Genomic DNA, 25289 nt, shown 5'->3' with positions numbered 1-25289 from the left:
TAGGGGTGGAGGCGGGGGGGGGGCAGGTGAGTACCTCACTCAGCGGTGTTACAGCTGAAAGGGAGACTCAAACCTACAACCTTTCGGTCTAAACGCAGCACTTCTAACCACTTCGCTACCAGTTGGCGCTGGTTCAATTTAATTCCATGCAAATTATTCAAATGATATGTGAACACACGCACACACACACACACACACACACACACACACACACACACACACACACACACACACACACACACACACACACACACACACACACACAGCTTGTCCCGAGCGGGGTCGGGGCAAACCCAAGCCAAACCCGGCAACATAGGACATAGGGCTGTAGGGGGAGGGGACACCCCCAGGATGGGACACACCGAGGACGGGACACCAGTCCATCGCAAGGCACCCCAAGCGGGGCTCAAACCCCAGACCCACAAACAATTTTTATTAAATTTAAACAGTAGATATATAGCAACTAGAGTGTCTGGAGCCTCAGTCTAGATCTAGAGTATAGATCCACATGCACAGGGGTATGTGAGTCCCAAACAAAGAGGACTAGAAAAGATTCCAGATTCCAGAAAACACTCCCGGGGCACAGTGTCTCGTTGGAACATGTGAAATGCCACTGACCGCAAAATATTTTTTCGGCCCCGGCGTGTTCTCGTGCTCATGACGACGAGACAAAGCGTGGAGCATCACGCCAAACACCCCCATTATGCAAATGCAGCGTAATGAGCAGCGGCTGTAAGACGGAGGTGTTTATTATAGCCAGGAGGCCACTGCGCTCCGCTGCGGAAACCCCGCAAGGCCGTAATCTAGATTTATGGCTTCATTTTTATTTGATTTTGACACCTGGTGTTTAGGACAGACCTGCAAAGATATCACATAATCATCATATTTAACATTTTATTCAGACAGACATCATCACAACGTCAGTAAACCGCAGATGCAGTAACGCACACAGAATTTCTCCTTTTTCTTTTTTTTTTAAACAGCCACGGGCATTTTCTTCGAAAACATAAATCCCGAGTCAGAATAGATCATCAGTCAATTGTTTAAAGGAGACATTTGCTGACGATATAATTCTTTGTATCTTTAATGTGGAGAAGACATGGATTTGGTTTTATCCAGAGCCCTGAACCACACTAGAATACACACAAACACACACTTTCAGAACCGCTCATCCCATATGGGGTCGCGGGGAACCGGAGCCTACCCGGCAACACAGGGCGTAAGGCCGGAGGGGGAGGGGACACACCCAGGACGGGACGCCAGTCCATCGCAAGGCACCCCAAGCGGGACTCGAACCCCACACCCACCGGAGAGCAGGACCCGGTCCAACCCGCTGTGCCACCGCGCCCCCCACACTAGAATATAATAAGAAAAATATTAAGTGCAAGAGTAGATATGAGAGCGGGATATATCATGGGGGGATCCAATACACACACACACACACACACACGCCCCGAACTCTATGCTGCGTTTCTTTGTTGCTCCAAATATATTTGCAATGAATTAATGTACATGTGGGACTCTTGGAATTTGGAAGCGGAAACCACATGCTTCATGTTTCACTTGTTAAATAAACGCAAAAGGCGGAACGAAGAGCGGAAGGTGTTTCCACGCACTCCTCGTGCTCAAACGCGCTGCTGTCATTTCCGATTGTCGGATACGGCGGAATCATAATTCCATAACTTGCGCTTTGGGAGACGCGCTGAAGGCAGCGACAGTCGTGAATGCGCACAAACACCGAGGATCAATGCAGCGTTTGCGTGGGCCTCTATTGGCTCTCCACGGAGTCACACAGCAGGGGCAACTGAGATATACCGCGGTAAACGGGCACACGGCGTCAGTCCGATCTCCCGTTTACAGCGCAATTCCAAAGGCAGCGACGACGCAGGAAAAGTGCTGCTTTTGTCACTGTCATGGAAGTAGTAGATACTCAATAGCAACCAAATACGTTTGTCATAATAATCAAATACGTCTTTATTATAATATGAATAAAAATGTGGGGAACTCAGACACCTTCTCTGTTGCTCGTGTTTCCATCCAAAAACTGGACGTCCTCTTGAAGTGATTTATAGAGCAGTGAAGAACACAGCTGATCACCTAGATGTGGTGTCACACCATCTCACCAAACTCGCATCTAGTCGTTATGAGAAGTTCTACGCTTATTTTTGGAGTTTATATTCTGCAGTTACGTTTATCTGACGCTTTTCTCTAAAGTGACTTACAATGTTCAGCTATTTATATTTACCCAGCTGGGTAATTTTACTGGAGTAATTTAGGGTAAGTACCTTGCTCAAGGGTATTACAGCTGCTTCAAACCCTTTGGTCCAAAGGCAGTAGCTGGTTTATAGACCTTATTCGTGTAAAATGTGTGTGTTTAAATGAATGGGTGAGACTAATATAAACATTGTCATATATTATATATATATTACTATATATTATCATCTCACCTATTTATTTCCTATGGAGGATGTTATGAATTCATGAAAACAGAAACCATGTTCATGACCAATTAACAGTTGTAAATGGTTCAGATTTGACCAGAACGCAGCCAAGGGGCTATAAAGTTTTTTTTTTTTTTTGGTTATAAATAACTTATGTGTGACATTGGTAATGAAATCCATTTCAACTGCTGTATAAGCAGCAAAATCCTTCTGAAGAGGCTCATGACATGAGACACCGATGAGAACAAACTCCTGAATTTCATCTTATTTCAATATATTTATGCTCTTATAACAAGCAGATTCCATCTCCAAAAGTTTTTTAGGCTCCTCCTGAAACCAAAGTTCACGATTGTCTTATTTTCCCCTCATTTTTTTTCTTTTTTTTATTATTATTTAATGGTTAGCACCTCAGGTCTGCTCATCACATCCTTTTCATATCACCATCGAAGAGAAAACACCGGGGATTAAATGAGCCAATTACCTGTTCGCTCACACACCACACACTGTGCTGCAGGGGTTACTACGGTATTGATTTCCCAGCCAATATTTGTAATGGGTGAAATCCCATGATGCAAAGCCCAGCTCAGCAGCCACAGCCCAAATTTATTTGAGCCGCGACCCGTCGTTCCGCTTACAAACCTGTTTATGGAAAAGGAAGGTGAAATGCAACGGGGACGAGAGCCTTAGCGATTGGCGTGTCTGTGCTCTTACCCCAAAAATCTGTTAATATCAGTAAGTTCTTGAATCCAGAACTGAGCACAAGCACAACTTTCCTAACCCTAAAAATGGTGAGCAGAGGACCAGTGTCCACTTCCGGGGGTTGTGATCATTCAACCTTCTCCGAGTTTCAACTATCAGTGTTTATCTATAAGCTGAATCCCATTGATGACTGCCTGATTGGCACCGTTGATTGATGTGCTTTCGCAGGATGTCCCACCCTCTTAAAAAACCACGCACCTGGTTTTACTCACTCTAGAGTAAAAATGCGCATAAAGAAGCAGTGATTGAGACAGTGTCTCACTTTTCCATTATGTCTGTTTCTTTGTTTCCTGTATTTCTGTATTCCCTCCACATACATCCATATTTCCACAGTCCTAATGTGACCATCTGTTGTTGAGCTGCTGAGACCTGATTGGGATTTCAATTTGTTTTCTCTTTCTAAATTTAACCTTAAAGCAGCAGCATCTCATTACTGCACTGTCCTGACGGCAGCCAGTCCTCCCACAACTCCAGGCAGCAATCAGACCCTCAACACGCACGGCCCCAGTATCGAGAAAGCAAACACTACACTCACAAACATTATGAAAAGCAGTTTTATTAAAAAAAAAAAAAAACCCTCCTGATGTGCTCTTCAGGCTGACAGAGGGTATCGCCACAGGAACTAAACAGAAAACAGAACGCAAGTTATAATAGGTGGGCAGAATAGTTCAGCACAAAATGCATCACTTCACCCAGACACAATGAAAGAACTAATAAAAAATGATTTTAATATTTTTTACCAATTGCATACATTTCCTAGTTTTGTCGCCACCTCATAAAAAATATTACAACCAACTTCTCTATTCTATTTTCCCCAAAGGTTTAAGGTCACGGTATAGAAGCACTCATACGGCGCTGTTTTATCAGTTCTGCTCCCAGCATGATTTCCAAGAGCCGCTTTGAAAGGATATCGCAGCGTTTAAAGGATACACACGTTCTTGCTGGGCCACAATGCCAGGATGTAACTTGACATATTACATCTTAAACAAAACGTAACATCAAAATTAAAATTAAATAATGGGCTGAGAAAACTTTAACGAAAGAAAAGAATTTACACACAGAGCATGAGGCTGCGCACATATATTTTTCTGACACTTTTCTCCAAAGCGACTTACAATGTTAATTTACTTTCTACTTACAGTTATTTACCCATTTATATAGCCGGGTAATTTTTACTGGAGCAATTCAGAGCAAGTACCTTGCTCAAAGATACTGCAGCTGGGATTTGAACCTGCGACCTTTGGGTCCAAAGGCAGCAGCTCCAACCACTGCCTTCAAATTATGTGAAGACACTAAACTTTTTTCCAGGTGTGACTTTAGTATATTATCTGTATTTAATACCTTTCACAAGTGACAGATGAATCTGGTTGTTAACCTTCTTAATGCCTTTTCTGTGCTTTTTTTGTGTCACCAGAGTCTTCTTTTGGTCTTGCTGATCGGGCAAATTGCTGTTGGGGTTGTCAGGGAAAAATCTAGAACTATTGCTATTACATGCTCACATCACTGTTACCATACACAGGGTCATGGGGAATTATACCAGCCTTGTACGTAAGTGTTACATCATCTGATAATTAAAAATGGAGGTGCTAATTTTGAAAAGTGTCATCAACAAGTAATATACAGGTAATTAGGGTATTATTAGGACCTAAAAATTATTCTATCACTACTTCACAGATCTCTATTTTGGATATTATGTAAATCAGATGAGCCCAAAGACAAGACAGAATGAAAAGTGTGTTGGCACAGAACTTTTCAGCATCTCGCTTAAAACAGTGATAAATTTGCAGCTGGACAAGGGGCTCATTTGAGAAAGCATACAAAGCTTGGCAGTAATTTAATAACTAACCTTTAAAAGGCAATGTTTCTTTACCATTATTATTACCATTACCCAATTTTTATATTACTCAATTTCAAGCACTGAAATGTATGTTTACGCTTTTAAGTTACTTTTCAATGACTAACTATTTTAACTATATTTTTTGCCACAGCACTACAGTACAGGTGGACCCTGATTTACAATGGTTCGACTTATGATTTTTTTCGACTTTCCGGTGGTAAGCTGGTGACAGACATTAAGTAAAAATGGTACTTCCCGCGATACTCTCTCGCGATGCTGGATAGCGGCAGCGATCCGCATCTCCCAGTCTGTGACACAGAGGTGTGTATTAGGTGTATTAAATGCATTTTCGACTGATGATATTTTTCATTTACGATGGATTTCGCGGAACGTAACCCCATCGTAAATTGGGGACCACCTGTATTAGAGAATAAATTTAAATAAGCACAAAATTTACTGTACATTTGGACCTACTTCCCCCCCAAATTGTGAGAAATTAAAAATTAGGAGTAATATTCCTTTAAAGACAAAGGATACCACAACAAGAGGCTTGTCGTGTAGCACGTATCCATTGGTCTCTTTCAGCGCCTTGGCAGCGCTCTTCTCGTTCGGAAGCCCAACAAACGCCTGTCCCTTCATTCGACCCTCCTTCATGAGTACAATGTCAAACCTGCACAGAGAACCTTCCTTATGTGAAACCACCAGCCACAACAAGAAAAATTCCTGCAACACATTACTGATATAAGGCAACCCTTTGATACATTCATCTACCTGAAACTTTCAGAACAGATTTGACATTTCAAATAATCCACCAACATCATCAAACTGCTATTTTGTGGAATCTGCAAATACTAATATTTTATTACTCTTCTCCCAACAAACCAAGGCAATAAAGTAAAACACAGCTTTTTAAAGTACTTACATGTTCCTCTCCGCTTCTGAAGAAACGTCAATGTATCTTCCGTAGATGTATCTCAAGTCCTGCATGGCAAAGAAGAGAATTCTGGAATAATTCTGGCAATTACCAGTTAAAAGCCATAAGATCCTGGTGCTGCAACAAGACCAGCTCAGGGTCTCTTTGTGCACTCTCTGGCTATTTGATAAGTATGTGTAAAACAGCTAAATACACTGCATGCATCATGATTACTCTGCGTGAACAATGTACGCACCTTTTCTTCAACTTGCTTTGCAATATTTTTAACATAAAGCCTGCATGTGGGCTCTCCAGGTTCATAGTTTTTGAACACAGACATCCTCTTCACCTCTGTTTATGGGAAAGAAACGAGTACACTTCAACCTGTATATCATAACCATCAAAAAGAAAAACAAACGGAGAGCTGATTTTTCAGCAATAAAATACGTGCTACAACGTTGCGCATTCTAGCACAATTATTTCACACAGTAATTATAAATGGTATTTTACACTGAACTTCACTTCACAAGTGACAGGAAATTCTCACCTAACTAAAACATGAAGTTTACAGGGTAAATTTTTACATTATACTAACGGTGTCCACTAGACTTACCAATTACCATTTCAAATATTTCCTTTGACAGTTTGCTTTTCTTTCAACACAAATACTTGCACATATACACTTAGTCAGCTTATTGTTTAGCTCAGCACTACACTCAGCCCACTACCGTCTCTGGAGAGGCGGCCTTTCTCGAGCTCCCTCCTGGAGATGAACTCAGACGGGATGTCCTCCTCTTCCTCGCTCTCCTCTTCCTCCTGCCTGGCAGCTTGAGGTACAGGATAAATCTTCCCAAAGCCATTGCCGGGCTGCTCCACGGTCTCCTTCTCAGCATCGTCTACACAACGGTGTTCAAAGAGAGATTACTGAGCGGGTCAAACTGCATACCCACTAGAAACCAGAAGAAGGTGCGAAAAATCGGCTTTGTTTTACTACAAGCACAAACCACATAAATGCTGAGTAAGAGCACGTGAACTAATCTGCAATAACACTGCCCTCAAGTCACAAAACCATTATTAATCATAATAAAACATAATTCTAACTAAAACAAATCATGTCTTACATTTCCAAACACAACATACAAGTTACATCCAGTGACGTGCAAGTACAAATTTAAGCAGCCCTACACAGACATCCTGACACTAACAATGTGCTCTTTCATTAACTAACCCATGTTTACATTTATTCATTCAGCTGACACTTTTCTCCAAAGCCACTTACAATGTTAAGGTTACAGTTATTATAAGCTTAGAATTATTTTACCCGTTTATACAGATGGGTAATTTTACTGGAGCAATTTAAGGCAAGTACCTTGCTCAAGGATACTACAGCCAGAGGTGGGGATCAAACCTGCAACCTTTTGATTCAAAGGCAGTAACTCTAACCACTACGTTATCAGCTGTCTAGATGGTACTAGATGTTACTGCCCACGAACACCTTTTTAAAATATTCATAGTTCAGTCAGTGTCTCTGTTAATTTAAAAGTTATAATGATAAACAGCATATTTATTCATTTATAATAATGCTAAGCTACTTACAGCAATTTGCCCATTTATACATGTGGGTCATTTTTACTGTATTATTTCAGGGTAAGTACATTAATCCAGTACAGGTAGGAAGTGCCGTAGGGACAGGACAGCTGGCAGAGCTGCTGCTGTTGGACACAAAGGTAACCTGTCCGAATCTCACATCGGGCTGTAGTACCCTTCAGCAATGTACTAACACTAAAATTGCTCCAGTAAAAATTACCCAGCTATATAAATGGATAAGCAATTGCAGTTAAATTAATAAGTCGCTTTGGAGAAATGCATTAGATAAATGTAAACTAAACCTATGACCTCTGAGTCTACAGGTGGTGGCTCTAAGCACGATGCTACCTGCTGCACACTGATAAAAGAGGACCGAACTTGGTATTCCACATCTTAGAAAACACACACTTGCTCAGTCACTCACTCCAAGTCAAGGGTCCAGGGTCTATCCTGGAAACACAAGGTGAGTTTACATAAACCCTGAGGGGGTGAGAGCCCATCGCATCCATGGAAAACACACTTATGACAACTGAAGGTACACCATTTTCCCGAGGTTCTAGCATTTTCTTACTGCTCTCCACCCTTCAAACAGCACATACGAACAACTACACGTAAACACAGCAGCAGTGAAACACTTTGAATGAATGCGGCAGTTCTACACGGAATATTTAACCGTCCGATTCTGCAGTGGGGGAGACTGATGACACGCGGTTTCGTCTCCTTGCGCTCGAGAGTGACCTCACACACTCCGGATCGCGACTCCAGTGACCACGTTCAAAGGCAGCCCTCCATCAGCATGCGAGCTGCCTTCCTATAACTCAGAAAGCTAAGATGAAAGGTGGCCGCATCAAACCCGGGCAGGTCCCCGTGCTCGAGGTCGGTCACGAGGCGTGGCTGCTCCCGCCCGCGCCTGCTGACACTTTGAAGGCCTCCTTCACACGTTCCCCAAGTGCCACCAGCACACTTAATGATGCATCAAAGGAAGAGAGGATGCTCCTGTACTGTTTGAGTGAAGAACCGTAGAAAGGACGACTACAGAGAAGCAGGACTGCGCTCTTTCTAGGGTGAGAGTCAGGGATGGCAGCCAGCGGTCACTTCTCTAAGTGACTCCTAAGCAGGCCGAGAACTTTTGTTCAACTAAACACGTCACTTTGGAGCTGCATACAGGGGATTCATCTGTCCTTTGTGGCCTTCTTATAAAGCTACACTGCCTCAAGTTCACCTTCACAAAATAAAGAATAATGAGCGAGACTTCAACCCGTGTCAGACGTGGCCGAGAACCACTTTCAGTCCACGTGTTACATCCGATTCGCTCTCAACCGAGTTGCGGAAAGGAGAGGCACACACCTGTAGTGACGGCACTGTCCTCCTCTTGCACTCCGGGTTCTCCATCCAACATGCCGACCTGCGTGTCGGCCGAGATATGGAACTCGATTTTCTTCTGTCCGCAGGGCTCGGGTTGCTCAAACACGTCAGACGGCTGCAGAACCGCACTGGGCCCACTGAGGAGAACAGCACACGAACCTTTACACAGGACCATGCATATGAGCCCCTAATAAAGACACCCTTCTGCTCCTATTCATATGGAGGTTTTCAGACTCACTGCCAGGACCTGGCAGGTGAGTTAATGATTCTCTTATGTCTGCCTATGATACTACAGCCATTTCACATTTATTAAAATTGATTAAGCTGCTGTTTGCTGATCGTTTTTCTTACATTGAAAATTGACATTCTCGCAATTGGCATTATAGATTTTGACCTTCTAGGTATAATCCATTTCAAGGTTAAGAAAGGAAGCACTTAAAAAAGCCTGTTATTCTCAATATACATATTCCGAAGGCTACGCATCGTCCACAGCAAATAAGAACTTCTCCAATATGTAAATACCTGGGTAAATCTTGTTTCGGGACAAAAAGGAGGTCCTTCAATTTGGGCTTCTTTCTTGCAGAAGACCGCTTTGCCTTCAGGGGCCTTTTGCATGGCTGATTTGCAAGGCCCATGACCCTTAACAACCTTTGAATACAGCAAACAAAAAAATAATACAGTGAGAAATTAAAAAGCACTAATTGATCGCTGGAAAATTAAATGAAAACCCAAGGAGCTTCAAGTTCAACTTTATCTCATTTAACAAACATTTACAGCACAGCAAAGACAAGAAAAAAGATTCTTAGAGTTAATATTTTTCTGGCACTGCGTTACCAAATTTTCCTGATAAAAATATACTATGGGTAATACAAAACATATTTGATGGCAGGTCATTTATTCTGAAGTCACATCAGTGCAACAGTTGCTACTACCAAAGTGCAGATAGTCCTGCAGTAACCAAAATTGGGCTTATACATTTACAAGTGTCAAATAATAATCACAGTAATAATAGGTCACACAATGTCAATTATAATCATATTTTTCCACTACCACCACAAAACAAAAGTGGTAGAAAAAGATCATTAACTGACATGTAACTAATAATCTTCCAAGCTCTGGATCCTCAACAGTCAGAACCAAGTAGGTTTTCCACAACACCACACAAAAATGTGTTTTCAGCGTTCAAAGGTACCTCTCTTTCTCCTCGTCATCTCCGCTTTCATATTCTGACTCTTCCTCACTCGAGAACTCCATCTCCTCCTCGGGAAGGGGGGGGTACTCCGGAGGGCATGGGGGCATGGGAGGAGGCGGTGCAGGAGCAGAGTCATACTGCAAGTGCCACAACAGAAACAACGAATCAACAACAGCTGTTATGCCGACAGTTATAAAAAAATAAAAAAAAAAAAAAAACTGCCGATGTCATACGATGGTGCCGTCATACCACCATAGGGGGTCTGGCAGTAATAGGGCCAAATGGACAGGGAAGACTCATTTTATTCATCAAGTGAAGAACCTGTGGAATAAAAAAAAAAATATTTAAAAAACACACCCTTTAATGCTAAACACTATGAATGGTTTGATCTTGTACTTTTATATTTATTAATTTATCTGACACTTTAGAAAAAAGTGACTTACAGTGTTAAGCTGCTTACAACTTTTTACCCATTTATGCAGCTGGGTAATTTTACTGGATCAATTTAGGGTAAGTAGAAGGTACTACAGCTGGAAGTGGGAATCAAACCTGCGACCTTTGGGTCCAAAGTCAGCAGCTCTAATCACTACACTACCTGCTGTGACTTTGCAGCTAACTATCTATAGCAATAATCATGTGTCGATGAACTACATTCATTTTTTTTTTTTTTTTTTAATATATTGTTATGAATTCAGTATATTACAAACCCTTCTCCTCACGTAACTGGGTCCTACAACATGTTTCACTCTACAAAGCAAGCAAACACTGTTCTGTAACAAAGCGAACTATTGCACACACTGTTCTGGACAATCCCTGCCACGCACTATCTCAACGAATCACAACACTGATTACGGTAAGTCTAACAACTAAACTAACACACCCAATCAACTTGCCAACTTACTTTATATTAAACAAAAAAGTTTCTCTGAACATCACTACAATATTCAACTATTTAGCTGTAAATCACAACTATAGCAATTCCCTCCATGAAGTAATACAAAAAAAATGACAAAATACTCACTTGAACGTAAAATTTTGGTACACTTGCAAGGGCGTGTGTAATATTGGTTAGAATTCCAGTTGAAGGTGGTGGGTATAAATACTTCAGAGAAGAATTCATCTGAAACTTTAACCTGCATCGGGAAACAAGACACACTGTGAAAATAAAGGTCTGTATATAAAAATGTAACACAAACAGTATGTTCTCTATTTAAAAAGTAAGAAGGCATTGACACTGCCACCAGATTAATCTCTATATACAGTGAAACAAAAATTATATAAGATGATGTACTGTTTCAAATACATTACTGAAATGTTTCCTGTATTATTTGGGGTGCTAGATTGTGTGAGAGCACTGAAGTAACATTTTGAGTATACCCAGACCCTCCACAACAAATACAGTGGCGATACAGAACTGTGATTTGAATTTCACTCACCCGAGGTTAGGAGCAACACCCGTTTCTATCAAGGGAACGCTCTGCTGCTGTCCCTCCTTTTTCTCTTTCCCATCTTTTCCACCGGTTGAACTGCAAAGGGAAATATTTTTTTGTATCATATCTAATTGGAGAAACTCAGAGGTTGCACATCCCAGCTTCCTCCACATCTCTGAGGATTTTTTTGTTTGACAAGCGACTAAGCACCTGTCCGACACTGGAGGATCCTTCAGCGAGGCAACACTTCCCTGGTGCTTCGCAAACTCGACGACAAGCGTGCAGCCCAGTACTTGCAACTGGTGGAGCCGACCGAGGGCCTGAGCAACGACAAGAGCATCACTTAGCTGCTATAACTCGCTGCACGTTAAGCGATGTGGCGCCAGACCAGAAATGCTCTGTTCGTCACTATAAATACATCAGCTGGATACCTTTGCTGCGGACTTCTCGCTGGGGAAACTCGCAAAGGCAGTGTGTTTCTATGCAAAGAGAAGTGTGGCGAGGTTAGAAAGTCACAGACAGTTTCGCCGAGAGCGTCGGCGGAGAGGCGACTGCTGGTTATCCGGCCGAGACGCACCAGAAAGCCCTTATCGGAGAAAACTCTCACTGAAATGGCTCCAAAGTACTTGAGGAGATCCTCCTTCTCGTCCCTGGTGAGCTCTGCGGGCAGGTGGCGGACGATGAGCGTCTCACTGCGCTTCATCTCCACCGGACCCTTATCTTCCTCCAAACGCTGAGCCATGATGCTGTAGCGACAGAGTCACGTTGCAAAGCTGGACCGGGCAGCAGGGGGCGCAGCGGTTAGGGCTGCTCCCTTACAATCAGAAGATGTCTGGTTCAAAACCCACCGCTTATGCGGTACCGAGGATCAGCTGATACAGTATGCCTGGGTACATTATGGCATTTATGAAAAATTAACAGTTATTATTAGTAGCAATAGTTACCCTGCTGCTATGGGACAGGTAAATCAGCAAAAAGACTATATCAAATACTATAAGTGATTTAACACAAAGATTTCAGGAAAATAAAAAAGTTAGAAGTAATAGAAACACCGAAACATAATAATAATAATAATAATAATAATAATAATAATACGAACCAGAAAAACGTAACAGTCAACACGCTGTGCGACTCGAGTATACACTGTCCCATCCATGCACATATCCAAGGTGCCACATATTTTTAGAGGGTACTTTTTTCTATCGTTCTCTTTCATTAGAAAATTGTATATTCTTACTTAACGCGTTCAGCCTCCTCAGCAAAACACAGTTGTGGTAAAACTTACCTAAGGCTAAGCTCACGACCAGCAGAACTTCATCATTATCAAACAAACAGTAAATATTGTATTTATGTACGAAACTAGCGTGATGATAAAACCAGCAATAAGGTATTCTAAACTGGATACTCAAAAAAACTATTTCCATTAAAAACAACGCCTAACAAGAATAACCCTTTTTTTTGCCCCCCCCTGAGAGTAAAACTAAATCCGGTTCACGGATGTTACTGCCGGAAGTGAAGGAACGTCCACGCGAAAAGTAAAGCCGTAATGGACGGTTTTATATACCACGTGACCGTCGTTTCTTTCCATTAGCCAATGAGCATCAACAACTTACACTGCGCGAACACCTTCGAGGCGCCGCTTTGTGAGCGAGATGTTAATGTGCGTTTAAACGGCTCACGTTTCTCACTAGTTTCTTTCACTTGACAGGACAGTTTTTCATTCCAAAAAACTAGCTGTAATTCTCTATTTAGGGTAATTTTCATGCATTTAGACTGTATTTTCCCTTTCTTTAAAGGTGCTGTAAATAATGCACCGCTAGAGGTCACTGTAAGCTGCAAAAAGAGAACAAATGGACTGGACCTCCAACACTCCCTCTTTACCCCAATATTTACCCCATGAAGAACAGCAGTGCTTCATTTCTCATCAAAATGTACCTCTAAGCATCATTACTTTCTGCACATGTCCAGTGCTGCTTCACAGTATGTGAACCCCTTGTGTCCCAAGCTTTTACCATGAAAAATTAAATTAATGATAATTAATTAAATGATTGATGGTAATAATTAATAATTATAAAAATAGTTATAAATCATAATAATTATTAGTATTTAATCAAAGCCAGTATTTCTCATCTCACACAACAGGTGTCTGGGAGTAGCACAGGTGCAAAATCCAGCAAAGCCCAAGTTGTATCAGTTAAACCAAGCAGATAAATAGAATCATGTGTGTAAATCACAGTCATTTAGTCATTCTGTAAGTTTATTTTAGGATTTAAAATCCTGATGTTTTTAAAAGTTTATTTTAATATTCTGTACAATAGTAAAGACCATCCCTTCAGGGTTCACATACTTTCAAGGAGCACTAAATTTTGTATTGTCTGGAATGCATCGTCTACAATATAGTGCCAAGCTGTGGGTCCCTTCCTCTGGAAAAACAAGACTATTCCATTTATTAGTCACATTGTATTTACATGTATTCGTTTAGCAGACGCTTTTCACCAAAGCGACGTACATCTCATAGAAAATAGAATGTGTTCATTACATTAGGAGAAAGAGGGACTTAGATATAGACGTGTGATTCTAAGCACAGTTAATTTGTACAATCCACCATATAAACCAGTGTACATCACACGAGTAGCTGCATAAAAGTGTATCCGTTATTCAACAGTTGTGATCACAAAGATATTGCACATAATCATTTATACCTTAACATGTACTTAAGAGATCAGGGGAGAAATGAGTATGAAAGAGATGAGTTTTAAGACCTTTCTTAAATGTTGAGAGGGATTCAACAGTTCTGAGGGACAGGGGGAGGTCATTCCACCATAACCAAAAACCTTTATCCCTTTGATTTTGGACCTTGTGTGCGTTGGACCACCTAGGGGGCAGAGGTGGAGGAGTGTAGCAGTCTGGTTGGGGTGTAGCGAGTGATCAGGTAGATGTGGGGAAGTAGTTCCATTCATGCTTTCATAGGTCTTGAGCATAGTCACAGTTAACATGGTATTTTGTATGAGGCATCATGCAAATAGGTGATAGGTGGCCAAATGGTATGCAAATGAGCGTGACTGGCAAGAAGTCAGGTTGACAGTAGCCGTGATTGGATGCAAGAGGCATGTGTGACGTATGGGAGAGAACGCGCATCGCGAGCCGAAGGATAGGTGGCATCCCAGTCCCGCTTTTGACGTGTGCTCACACTGAGCTGTGCGTGACCCAAGAGTCGGGGGGGTCACATGTGTGCTGATATTTCGTCCTGTACCAGTCGCGTTTCTGCACAGTGACGAACAGAGTCAACAGAACTGCATGAGCAACAGGCGAGGCGTTTCAGATACTGATGTGGTTTTCACAGTTTATTTACTTTGTCTGATACTTCTGTTTTTACTCAAACACGTCGCCGCGTTTAGGACTGAGTCTGATTGGAAACACAGAGGTGACGGCCCAATGCCGGACTGTAGAGCAGTTAGGAAGGAGATCAGGAGAGAAGCAGATCTGGAAAAGATGTATTTTAGACTCTTCTTGAAAGTTGGCAGGGATTCAGCAGCTCTGAGGGACAGGGGGAGCTTAGTACACCGCCCCAGGGTGATAACTGCTACCTACAGGCTTTCCCTTTGGACCCTTGTGAGTGAGCAGAGGGTAGGAGCACAGCACTTTTGCTGAGGTATAGGGAGTGACCAGGTCCTGTAGGTATCAGGTGCAGATCCTTTGACTGTCTTGTCAAAGAGACAAGGAGAGGAGACTCATGGGAAATCAGAGTGACAAGGCTTTACCTTAGATGTAATATTATGCTGAATTTAAAGTGTCTACAAAATACGAAATTTAATCCTAGAGGATTTTATACCCAGTTTCAGTGGAATCACTAAAAAAGAGGGAATTCCTTCTTATAAGACTAACGCAGCCAGTAGTAGTGTTTGTCTTACAATATTATTTCTTTTCATTTCGTTGTTTCATGTGCAAAGGACCCATTTTTTCATTTTAAATTTCACTCCCATCTTCTGTACATCACCAATTCTTCATAACCACTGTAAAAGATGGTACAGAGGACTAGTTTCAGCAATAGGCAATCATGACTCGACATTTGAGTCGCTGCATTTGGGGACCTTGTTGCCGTGGCAATGAGTGTAGAGCAGATGTTGGGACCAGCTCACCGCCTTCCTGCACAGAATAATAACTTCTGCGGAAATCCTCAGGGAGAAGTAGGCAGCCTGAGCTGAGATGCTGCCCCCGCGGTGCCGCCATCTCGCATAAGGAGCGAATGCTAATGCCCGTCTGGATACTGCGCCTGCGGTGGGGGGAAACCCGAGCGCTCTGCATTTGGTATTTATCAAAACCCCATGAAGCCTCAAAGAACAAATGTATTCCATTGACATCAGTCTTTACCTTCTCTGACCCTAACCCTCAACCTTTACCGTAACGCTAACCCTAAGGCACTCTGACTGCAGTGACAGCTGTAAGTGAAAAGCAGCAGGTGGTGCAGTGGTTAAAACTGCTACCTTTGGGTTCAGTTCCCTCCTGCTGAAGTGCCTTGAATCGAGGTCCTAACCCTGAACTGAGATGGTAGAAGTTGCCCAGCTGTTTAAATGAGTAAATCACTGTAAGTCACTCACTGAATGGATGTAAAGTCCAGTTGAACACATTATGTTGTTGTGGGAACCAAAGCATAAATATTCAAAGGTAAAGTCTGGGTGACATTCTGGTCCAGAGCGCCAAGCCATAGAGCTGTAAGAGGAGGGGGGGACACTTCTGTGTCAACAAATCTGCAGTCACTAAAGAAAAAAGTGCAATGATTGTAAAGGTGCACAATATACAGTAAATAACTGTGTGCCAGCTGAGCCAAGAGGGCTTCATTTCACCATGCTTTACCCTTGTTTACTCTCATTCTGGTGTGGAATGCTGCTCCAAGCTCTGGAATCCACACTCTGGACTCCCAGCTCTCCGCGCCTCTTCTTGCTGAGCTGCAAAGCAAGAAGTTAAACTTTGGTCACCGGAGTAGCACACGAGGAAGAGTGCATCCCAAAAAGGCTCCGTGTGTGTAAACTGACGCGTGTGCATGTGCACACCACTCCACCTTCAACCGTTGAGCATTTTTAATGCCCTGTTCTTGAGTTTTTGAGGTTGTTGTTGTATTTGCTTTCAAAGGGAAAAAATATTTACATATTGTATTTAAAATAAATGAAAAAATTTATTGATGTAGTACAGTTGGGGGGACAGCTGTTGTCATAGCAGTTAGAGTTGTTGCCTTTGTCCCCAGAGGTTGCAGGTTCAAAGCCCACCTCCAGCTATAGTATAGTTGTTGCATTTGTTTACTACTAATGTTTATTTATTTGTTAAGTGAGGGAAACAAGCAGCAGGGATTTTGGGCGTATTGTTCTAGATTGTTCTCAGCATTGTTACCTGGAGCAGTTGGTACAGCAGTGGTCAGCACAGCTACCTTTGCACCCCAAGGTTGCAGGTTTGAATCCCAACTTCCTCTATAGTACGCTTGAACAAGGTACTTACCCTAAATTGCTCCAGTAAAATTACCCAGCTGTATAAATGGGAAAATAATTGTAGGTAGACTAACACTGTAAGTCACTTTGGAGCAAAGCATCGGCTAAATGTAAATGGCGTTTCCTAATCAACCAAAGTAATGGTGTTCAAAGGAAAGGTTTTTTTTTCTTCAAAGGCGCTGTTAAATGTGCACATTTGTGATTTGGGGTTTGGTGTCGCTGTAAATATGTTCTTTTTTTAAAGTGTGAAATGATCTTAATGGAGATCACACTGCAATGAATCACTGGAGCACCGACTGCAGAAACACATACAGTCTACAACCACTTGTCCCAAGAGGGGTCGTGGCAAACTCGAGTCTAACCCGGCAACACATGGAGCAAGGCTGGGGGGGGGGGGGGAGACATACACCCAGGGCGGGACACCAGTCTATCACAAGGCACCCCGAGCAGGACTCGAACCGCAGACCCACCAGAGAGCAGGACCCGGTCAAATCCCCCTCTTGTAAAAATATTAAATCTTAAACCAATAACATGAATAATTGACTATGATTTACACACCTGACTCTACTTACCTACTTGGTTTAACCAGTTCAATCTGGGCTTCGCTTATTTTTGCACCTGCACTATTACCGTCTTTCTCCTACACGCACGATTTCCTCTAAAGCAACATATGGAACTGGTGTTTACACACCTGAGCAGCACTGATCACATGAGAAACACTGATCCTCATTAAATAACCATTTCGTGGTAAAACTCAAGGACACAAGGGGTGCACCTTCTTTCGAGCAGCACTGTCTATAAAAGTAGGCTTTAATGCCCCTTTTGTACCACATGAGTATCTCCAGAGGACATCTGTACAACTATCCATTACCCACCTCTGTCCGCCTTTTGACACAACAGATGGCTATAAATTAAACTTCCAGATAAACATTAATTAACTCTTTTTCAAAACTTCTGTCTTTTAGTAACCGTGGATGGCAATATGCTACTGTGATTAAACTATTTTTTTTTTTAATCTATCCTGTGCAACAGCTTGTTGTGTATGCGTTCTGCTCCTTACTTGTGTATTGCGAAATGTTTGAGTTTGGGTAGAAAAAATCAGTATAGAGTTTTTACCCCGGAAAAATAAGTTTTAAAATAGTTTAAAAAATTGAAGTTTTAAAAGAAAGAACTGTGTGTTATGGATCGACTTTTACGTGCTGCTGGATCCGGTTCAGTTCTGAATTTCCAGTAATGTGATGCCAGCGGATGGATCATGAGGTGAGGGAAATCTGGAAAAAACTGTGTTAAAAAAGCTCTTCAGTGATCTTTAAAGACAAAATGTATGAAGTCAGTAAAACAGGGTTTTTGATGCGTAGAATGTGTTTGTGTACAAACCCAAAATTACTTTGGTTTGGTTTCAATCATTCATTTATGATAGGTTAATCCTCTAACCATGCTCACCTCATACATTTTTTGGCTGCGCATTCATGCATCGCAGCTCCCGCTCCACCTCATCCTGGAGATGCTGCGCTGGTTGCGGATGTGGGGACCGCGCAGGCTGCTGGAGAAAATTCATGTTCCTGCACCACTGATCCTAGCTCAGCTGGATCCATGGGTTTGTCCTTTTCGCTCCGCATTCTGACCCCACCATCGGCACTTTACAGCGGACACCAGGCTTTGTCGGACCAAAGCTTCTCCGCTCTTCAGTTGTCCACTTCTGCTAAGTGCAGGTCCACTGGAGTCTCATCTTCTCATCGCAGCGGATTCATGGACGGACCTCTGCTGCTGTAGCCTATCCAGTTCAAGGTTTGCCCAGCTGTGTGTTGAAAGAACTCTTCTGTACGGTAGCTTCCACGAGTTTGGTAATTCTCCTCTGTGACCTCTCTCACCAGCAAGCTGGGCAACAGGACTGTCACTGACTGAATCTCTTTGTTCACCTCATCGTTTTCTAAATTGTGGACACTGCAGAGCACAAAGATCGCAGGAGGGTGAGATGCTGGAGCCGGTGTGTTTGATACAAATGATCGAGCCACATTTAAAGCCAATCTGGTTCATATGGTGGAATGTGACAAATTAGCTGTCCTTTAGAATCATGTGTCTGCATCCAAGCGGACATGGTAGCAAGGTGTCACAGTGAGTAGCACTGCTGTTTCACAGCGCCTGGCTGGGGTGTGAGGATGTGGGTTCGATCCCTGCTCAGTCTGTGTGGAGTCTGCATGTTCTCCCTGTGTCTGCGTGGGTTTCCTCCGGGTGCTCTGGTTTCCTCCCACAGTCCGAAGACATGCTGTTGAGGTTCCCCCTATAGTGTGCAAGTGACAGGGAGAGAGTGTGTTCCACTGATGTATGAATGAGTGACCTGGTGTAAGTAGTGTATCTAGCAGTGTAAGTCACTGCGGTGAATAAGGTGTGTGGCCTGATAACACTACATAGAGTTCATTAGAAGTTGCTTTGGATAAATGTACCGTAAATTATACTGTATTTCTTAGCCATTCTAACATTCATCTGAAGACTAGCTGGACCTCTTTGTCCTGTTTACATGCATATCTACATGACGCACTTTTTTGCAGGAGCTGCACTGTATGTTTAAATAGGCAGAGTCTGTATTTATATATTGGTTACCTGGGTCTTTCTCTTCCGCTATATCTGAGTAAATGAGCACAGCACAGTTTTTAAAAATGAACACGCCCTCTGTGATTTCTGAGGCTCTTACTCAGCAGCCAGAACAGCTGTTCGGCTGTGCGGTGCCACCCGAGAAAGCGAAAGGGAGCCCAAGCGAAGGGGTAATTGGGCTGAGGATTGATGCTCCGTATGCCGGGCCATGCCTCACGGCAAACACATGTGGGACCGGCTCTTGTTTATTGGCAGCGTAGGGAAAGATCAATGGGGATTGTCTTTTCCCTTTGGCCGCGTGGGCTACTGTGTGTTTGTGTGAATACAGATCAGGGGGAGGACAGTCCTACTGTCTCTGTTCGTCTCGAGATGAGTGGGGATGCCGGCATTGGACAGAATACAGAAATGCAGGCCTGTCCATCAATTAATTGCACCTGGGACTTTAAAAGACTTCTCCTGAATGAAGATGGCGTTCATTTAAATGGCTCTGGAAATAAAAAGAAAAATCTCTCACTTTCTATAAAAAGAAATTCTCGGACGTCTTGTCAACCTTTCTCGAAAGCAATGTCGGAAAGACACGAGGTTCACCCCGTCATGACTGTTCTGCGCTTCTTTAAATGTTGTTCTCTCTCTAGTGCTCTGACTCCACTGTGTAATTCCATGGATGGTGGTTACCAGGGTACTGACCGTGGGTCTGAATATATTAAAATTACATGTTGTTTAAGGGATTTGGGGCACCTTAGTTATACCTTTGTGAAAGAAGGCTGTTGACTACAATTATTCACCATGGCATTTAAATGACTTATAATGATGCTACTGTGTATTTTTTATGGTGATAAAAACTCTCCTGATATTCTGAAAAACCTAAACACAATATGCAAATGAAGCACTCACATTTACATTTACATGTATTCATTTAGCAGACACTTTTCTCCAAAGCCACATACATCTCATAGAGAATAGAATGTATTCATTGCATTAATAGAAAGAGACACTTAGATGCAGACGTGATTCTTAAGTGAAGTTATTTACCATATCGCGCTCCTCGATATACACAATGTCAAAGGTGGCTCGGCAGAGCTCGGCCATCTAATGCCGTGTACAGCGACAGCGATCACCTTCACTTCATGAAAAGAACAGCAGGTTAAGGTAAATTTACCCCAAAAAGGGGGGGGGGGGCATTCACAAAAAAGCCATAATTAGTACATTGGTTCCCAAACTCAGAACCACATCACAACCCAACTGAAGGGCAGAATTAAATATTACAGTGTTAAAGGGGATGGTTCACTGGCAAAATATGAAGGATTATTGAAATAAGTAAAACAGAATAGTTGTGGATAATACAATAATTCATTTACTTGACACTTTTCTCAGAAGCAACTTACAAAGTACAGCTGGGTGATTTCAGTGCTGTAATTCAAGGTAAGTGCTTTGCTCATTGCCACAGCTGGAAGTGGGATTCAAACCTGTGACTTTGGGGTCCAAAGACAGCAGCTCTAACTGCTATGCTACCTGCTGCCCCCTAATATACTGTCCACACACACACACACACACTTTCTGAACCGCTTGTCCCATACGGGGTCGCAGGGAACCGGAGCCTACCCAGCCGGAGGGGGAGAGGACACACCCAGGACGGGACGCCAGTCCACCGCAAGGCACCCCAAGCGGGACTTGAACCCCAGACCCACCCGAGAGCAGGACCCGGTCCAACCCACTGCGCCACTGCGCCCCCCTGTCCATATGCATTTAATATAATAATACTGCAGTATTATCCATTCACATCTATAACTCATTCGTCAAACTAACCAATAACTAATAAACCTACAGGAGTAAACTCGGTCAGAAATGATTGGTCAGTAATACTCCATGAAGCCATGTTTAGGGTCAAGATGTATTCAGGGTCATGACCAAACCGGTGTGAGAACCGCAGATTTAAGGCTTTACATGACACATTGGTTAAGGTATCTGACTTTCAGGTTTTATTTCATATTTCTGGGGGGGGCCTTCTTGCAGTTGTGCCCTTGAGCTGTCATTTTAAAAATGTTCAGCTGTAAAATTTAATCTGTTTTGACTGAAATCATCAGCTAAGTAACCACATTAATTACATAACACATAAATACCTTTAATATACGGTCATTTTAAGCATTCTTAATCATTACTATCTCTTAATAACTGTGAAAATCGGGTTTCACAAATAACATATTAACACATTCTTATCTGTAATGTCAGGAGGAGTGATGTGCTCTGGAAAGAAGTGGGTCCAGAAGAGGTGGGTTTGAGACCATTTCTAGGTGCTGGGATGGATTCAGCAGCTCTGAGGGACACTGGACACTTATTCCACCACACTGGGGACAAGGCTGAGAATTGCTGGCCTTTAGATTTTACTGGGCTTTTTTTCAGCTGTTGCTTCCTGATCCTAATGACTGTCTTTACATTGTGATGCTGTGGTACACATATGATGGTAAAGTTTTCTTCATTTAAGGGGATTGAACAGGTCGGGTAAACATACTACTGCAGACAAAAGAAAGAAGGTATAAAAAACAGGCCAAGACCCATTTCTTCATCATCCGTGCAACTGCAAGAGCAGGTCTTTTACGAGTTCAGTTTTAGGTGTTTTTGCCCCTTGAAAACAACCGGGGCGAAATCACGGTAAATTCTTCTCCGTGAGGAAACAGAGCCCGAGGCCATTGAGCATTGCTGGGATGTCACAGGTGTTGTCTGAAGAGGCAGAGCACCGAGGGCGAGCAGGTCTGAGCAGCGCTGGGACAGGTGGGGAATGCGGGGGCACCTCTGTACCGGTCACCATCAGCGCCGCTCTCTGGGCCTCCCTGAGGAGCGAAGCAGTGAAACACCACGGTGAACATGGTGAATGTGATCTCCTCTCCTACTTGGTCATTTCCAGAGAAGGATACAAACCGCCAAGCGCCGTCTCCTTCCCGTCGAGGGATTCCTAATTAAAAGCAACACGGTGTGCAATTGTGGAAACTGAGTTTGAACAAAACGGTAATTTTAAATAACAATGCCAGCAACCCAGTTATCAGCGTGAAACGTATTTTGGCACCTTCTTACCTCGATATGTAATTAGACGACTTTTTCATTCTAGTTGTTCTCATTTCATGAGCATGAAATCATTCCCTTGACTAGTCGAAAAAGGGGAATTTTTTACCTGTTACCTTCGTAAGATTTGCACTTTTCAGGCGTGAAATCTACAGATCTAATTTTATCTACAGATAAAATAATGTCAATTAACTTGGTGAGAAAAGGCCACGTGCAGCAGTCCTGTGAGTTTCTGTGTTCTTTCCATCCAGGTTAACAGAGATAAGGTGGATCACTCTGAAATTAACCTTAAATATTACTCTGAAGCACAGAATTGACCACGTATTATTATTATTATTATTATTGATTACACAATGTAACAGAAATTTTATGTCAATTTTTTTTGCATTTTCCATTCAGTTTTGTCAGATTAATCATACTTTTGGTGTTAGTTTGTACTATGTTTCAGTGTTTCTTCTTTTTTTTTTTTTAATATTCCGCATTCTTGAAATGAGGAAATTTTGGCAAATTTTAGCACCGAGTTCCAAGCACCAAATATTCCAGTACCATTTAGAAACTGATGTTTTCTGGAATGTTCTGGTGCCTTCTAGAATCTTCCAGTGGCTGTAAAGTACCAAACTAAAGCTGACCCTCTAGAAGAACTGGCTGTATTTTTGTAGTCAGTAAACTTTAATAAATAATAATCATGGCAAAAATCGACATGAATAAGAACTTTGAGAAATGTTGCATTGTGTTATTTAAGACTGCTGATAAGATAAGACAAGATAAGATAAGATGCTTTATTGTCATTGTATACAATACAGTGAAATATTGTGTGGCAAAATCCTTCCCCTTTTTTAAATCCTTACCCTTCTTACAGCACACTAAGTCCTGCTAACAGAGGAGGACATTACATCATAATATTTACTTACATTTAGTTACACTTTCAAAATTATCTTGCAAAAAATAAAGACGTAATGAAAATATTAATACACATAAATTAGCTTAGCTGTATCTGTGAGGCCGGACAGAATAATATCCATATCTATTTGATGGATAGTAGGTTTGTTGTGGTGAATGTAACCTTCATGGCCTTGTCATGACCAGCTATTTCTGGAACTGTGGTGACCTGACCCGACCTGACCCACCCCACCCCCTGCATAGTAAGACCAAGCGACCAAGGGTCTCATTGGGTTCCAACCCCTCTTGCGTCTGGAGAGGCCCATCTGGCACTAATTTGGAATGACTTCACTCAAAGTTTTTTTTTTTTTTTAGCCTTTTATAGTTCCCTCTTCTTCAACTTGTGGTGGAGGCCTGAACTAAGTTACAGCAGCTTTGGGAACATCCACCTCTGTATGTCCCAGCATCTCCCCCCGCGGGGACTTGATTGCTGTGAGTTTACCTTCACTGGCAGCATTTGTTTTGTTTGTTTAAGTCCATGTCCTTTGCACACTTCTCATGACGCCGGCGCTCTGGTGCCTCGCCTAAAATCATGGATATTTGGGTAAAGTTTTAAGCAGCTACTCATGTGATGAACGTTGGCTCATATGGTGGAAAGATACAAAGTAACTGCACTTAAGAATCACACGTCTGCATCTAAGTGTCTCGTCTGCTAATGTAATGAACACATTGCATTTTTATGAGATGTACGTCGCTTTGGAGAAAAGCATCTGCTAAATGAATACATGTACATGTAAATGTGAAATGAGCTTCTTCACGGCTGGACGGGTCGCACCCTTCCCAGGTGCGGAGGCTGCCAGTTCCATCCCTGCCGCTTTCCGTTCCTTTGAGGCCGACGGATGTCGCAGGTATCCAGTCGTTGCCTTTACTTGAAGCAACGGCTGAAGCGCCCGAGCTGACTTGTCAAGTCATCAACACTCAAACACATGGGGTAAAGGCATGTAAAAACACCATGCTGAGTGCGGCGGTCTGGTCTTTGTTTCACGTGCCACTGTTTCCCCTCCGATGTAACACAAAGCTCTTACTCCTGGTTCTCTTTTTAAGTTGACATTGAGTGTACTGTATTTTAGCGATGAGCTGCATCTCTAAATAATCCTTATTGTTTTATTTTTTTCACTGTCTTCAGTAAAGAAAGTAGAATGTAATGTTCATGTGGATTTCTTCGAGCCAATATTTTTGGAAAAGGGGGAACTTTGCTGTCCTTCAGCACAGATTAAATGCACCGCGGAGACAGAAGCGCAGCTGAAACAGCTGGCTCTGCAGACGGGCTGGGTGCACGGAGGCGGTCGCTCTTCAGTCGTCACCCTCTTGTCCACGGAAACATACAGTCAGTGTGAATTTGGCAGCTGGTTTTGTGTGGTTGTGTTGTTGTGGGGCAGAGGGACGTTTTATTACCTGAAGGTCTATCTCTTTTTTTTTATTAACAGCGGCAGCAGCATCGGGTCACAGCAACACAGAAACAGAGAGATGATGATGATGATGATGATGATGATGAACCCACATTTACAGTATATAAAGCAAGGACAAAGAAAGTTCAGTACCACATCCAGGAAGCCCAAAGTCCAAAGTTCAAATGAGTCGTCATATAGATCAAATGTTAATTTTAACAAGCAGAAATTCATCACTTGGCTCATTCATATTTACAGAGGGAACTTCAGGTATGGATCATAACAACCCAAGACTGACAATGAATTATG

General features: G+C 42.5%; 1 protein-coding gene across 3 annotated transcripts; it reads right to left on the bottom strand.

Moving 5' to 3' along the window:
- Nucleotides 1-3792: 3792 nt before the first annotated feature.
- On the bottom strand, nucleotides 3793-13013 carry rnpc3 (RNA-binding region (RNP1, RRM) containing 3). 3 transcript variants are annotated; one of them, XM_018741064.2, is made up of 16 exons: nucleotides 12810-13013; nucleotides 12102-12338; nucleotides 11956-12003; nucleotides 11735-11844; nucleotides 11531-11620; nucleotides 11116-11227; nucleotides 10344-10415; nucleotides 10095-10231; nucleotides 9425-9550; nucleotides 8885-9039; nucleotides 6679-6846; nucleotides 6207-6301; nucleotides 5960-6018; nucleotides 5575-5707; nucleotides 4542-4648; nucleotides 3793-4180 (listed from the first exon to the last, which is right to left on the bottom strand). In XM_018741064.2, the coding sequence occupies exons 2-15, from the start codon at nucleotides 12264-12266 to the stop codon at nucleotides 4580-4582; spliced, it is 1539 nt and encodes a 512-aa protein (XP_018596580.2). In that variant the 5' UTR covers nucleotides 12267-12338; nucleotides 12810-13013; the 3' UTR covers nucleotides 3793-4180; nucleotides 4542-4579. The 3 variants fall into 3 exon arrangements, with proteins under 3 accessions (XP_018596580.2, XP_018596582.2, XP_018596581.2); XM_018741066.2 differs by having other exon boundaries at nucleotides 12102-12297; XM_018741065.2 differs by having other exon boundaries at nucleotides 12102-12270.
- Between the last annotated feature and the right edge of the window lie 12276 nt (nucleotides 13014-25289).

This window comes from Scleropages formosus, chromosome 19 (genome assembly GCF_900964775.1).
Source record: "Scleropages formosus chromosome 19, fSclFor1.1, whole genome shotgun sequence".
NCBI classification, from domain to species: domain Eukaryota; kingdom Metazoa; phylum Chordata; class Actinopteri; order Osteoglossiformes; family Osteoglossidae; genus Scleropages; species Scleropages formosus.
Note: the sequence above shows the minus strand (reverse complement) of the source record. Positions and strands in the feature narration are given on the sequence as shown.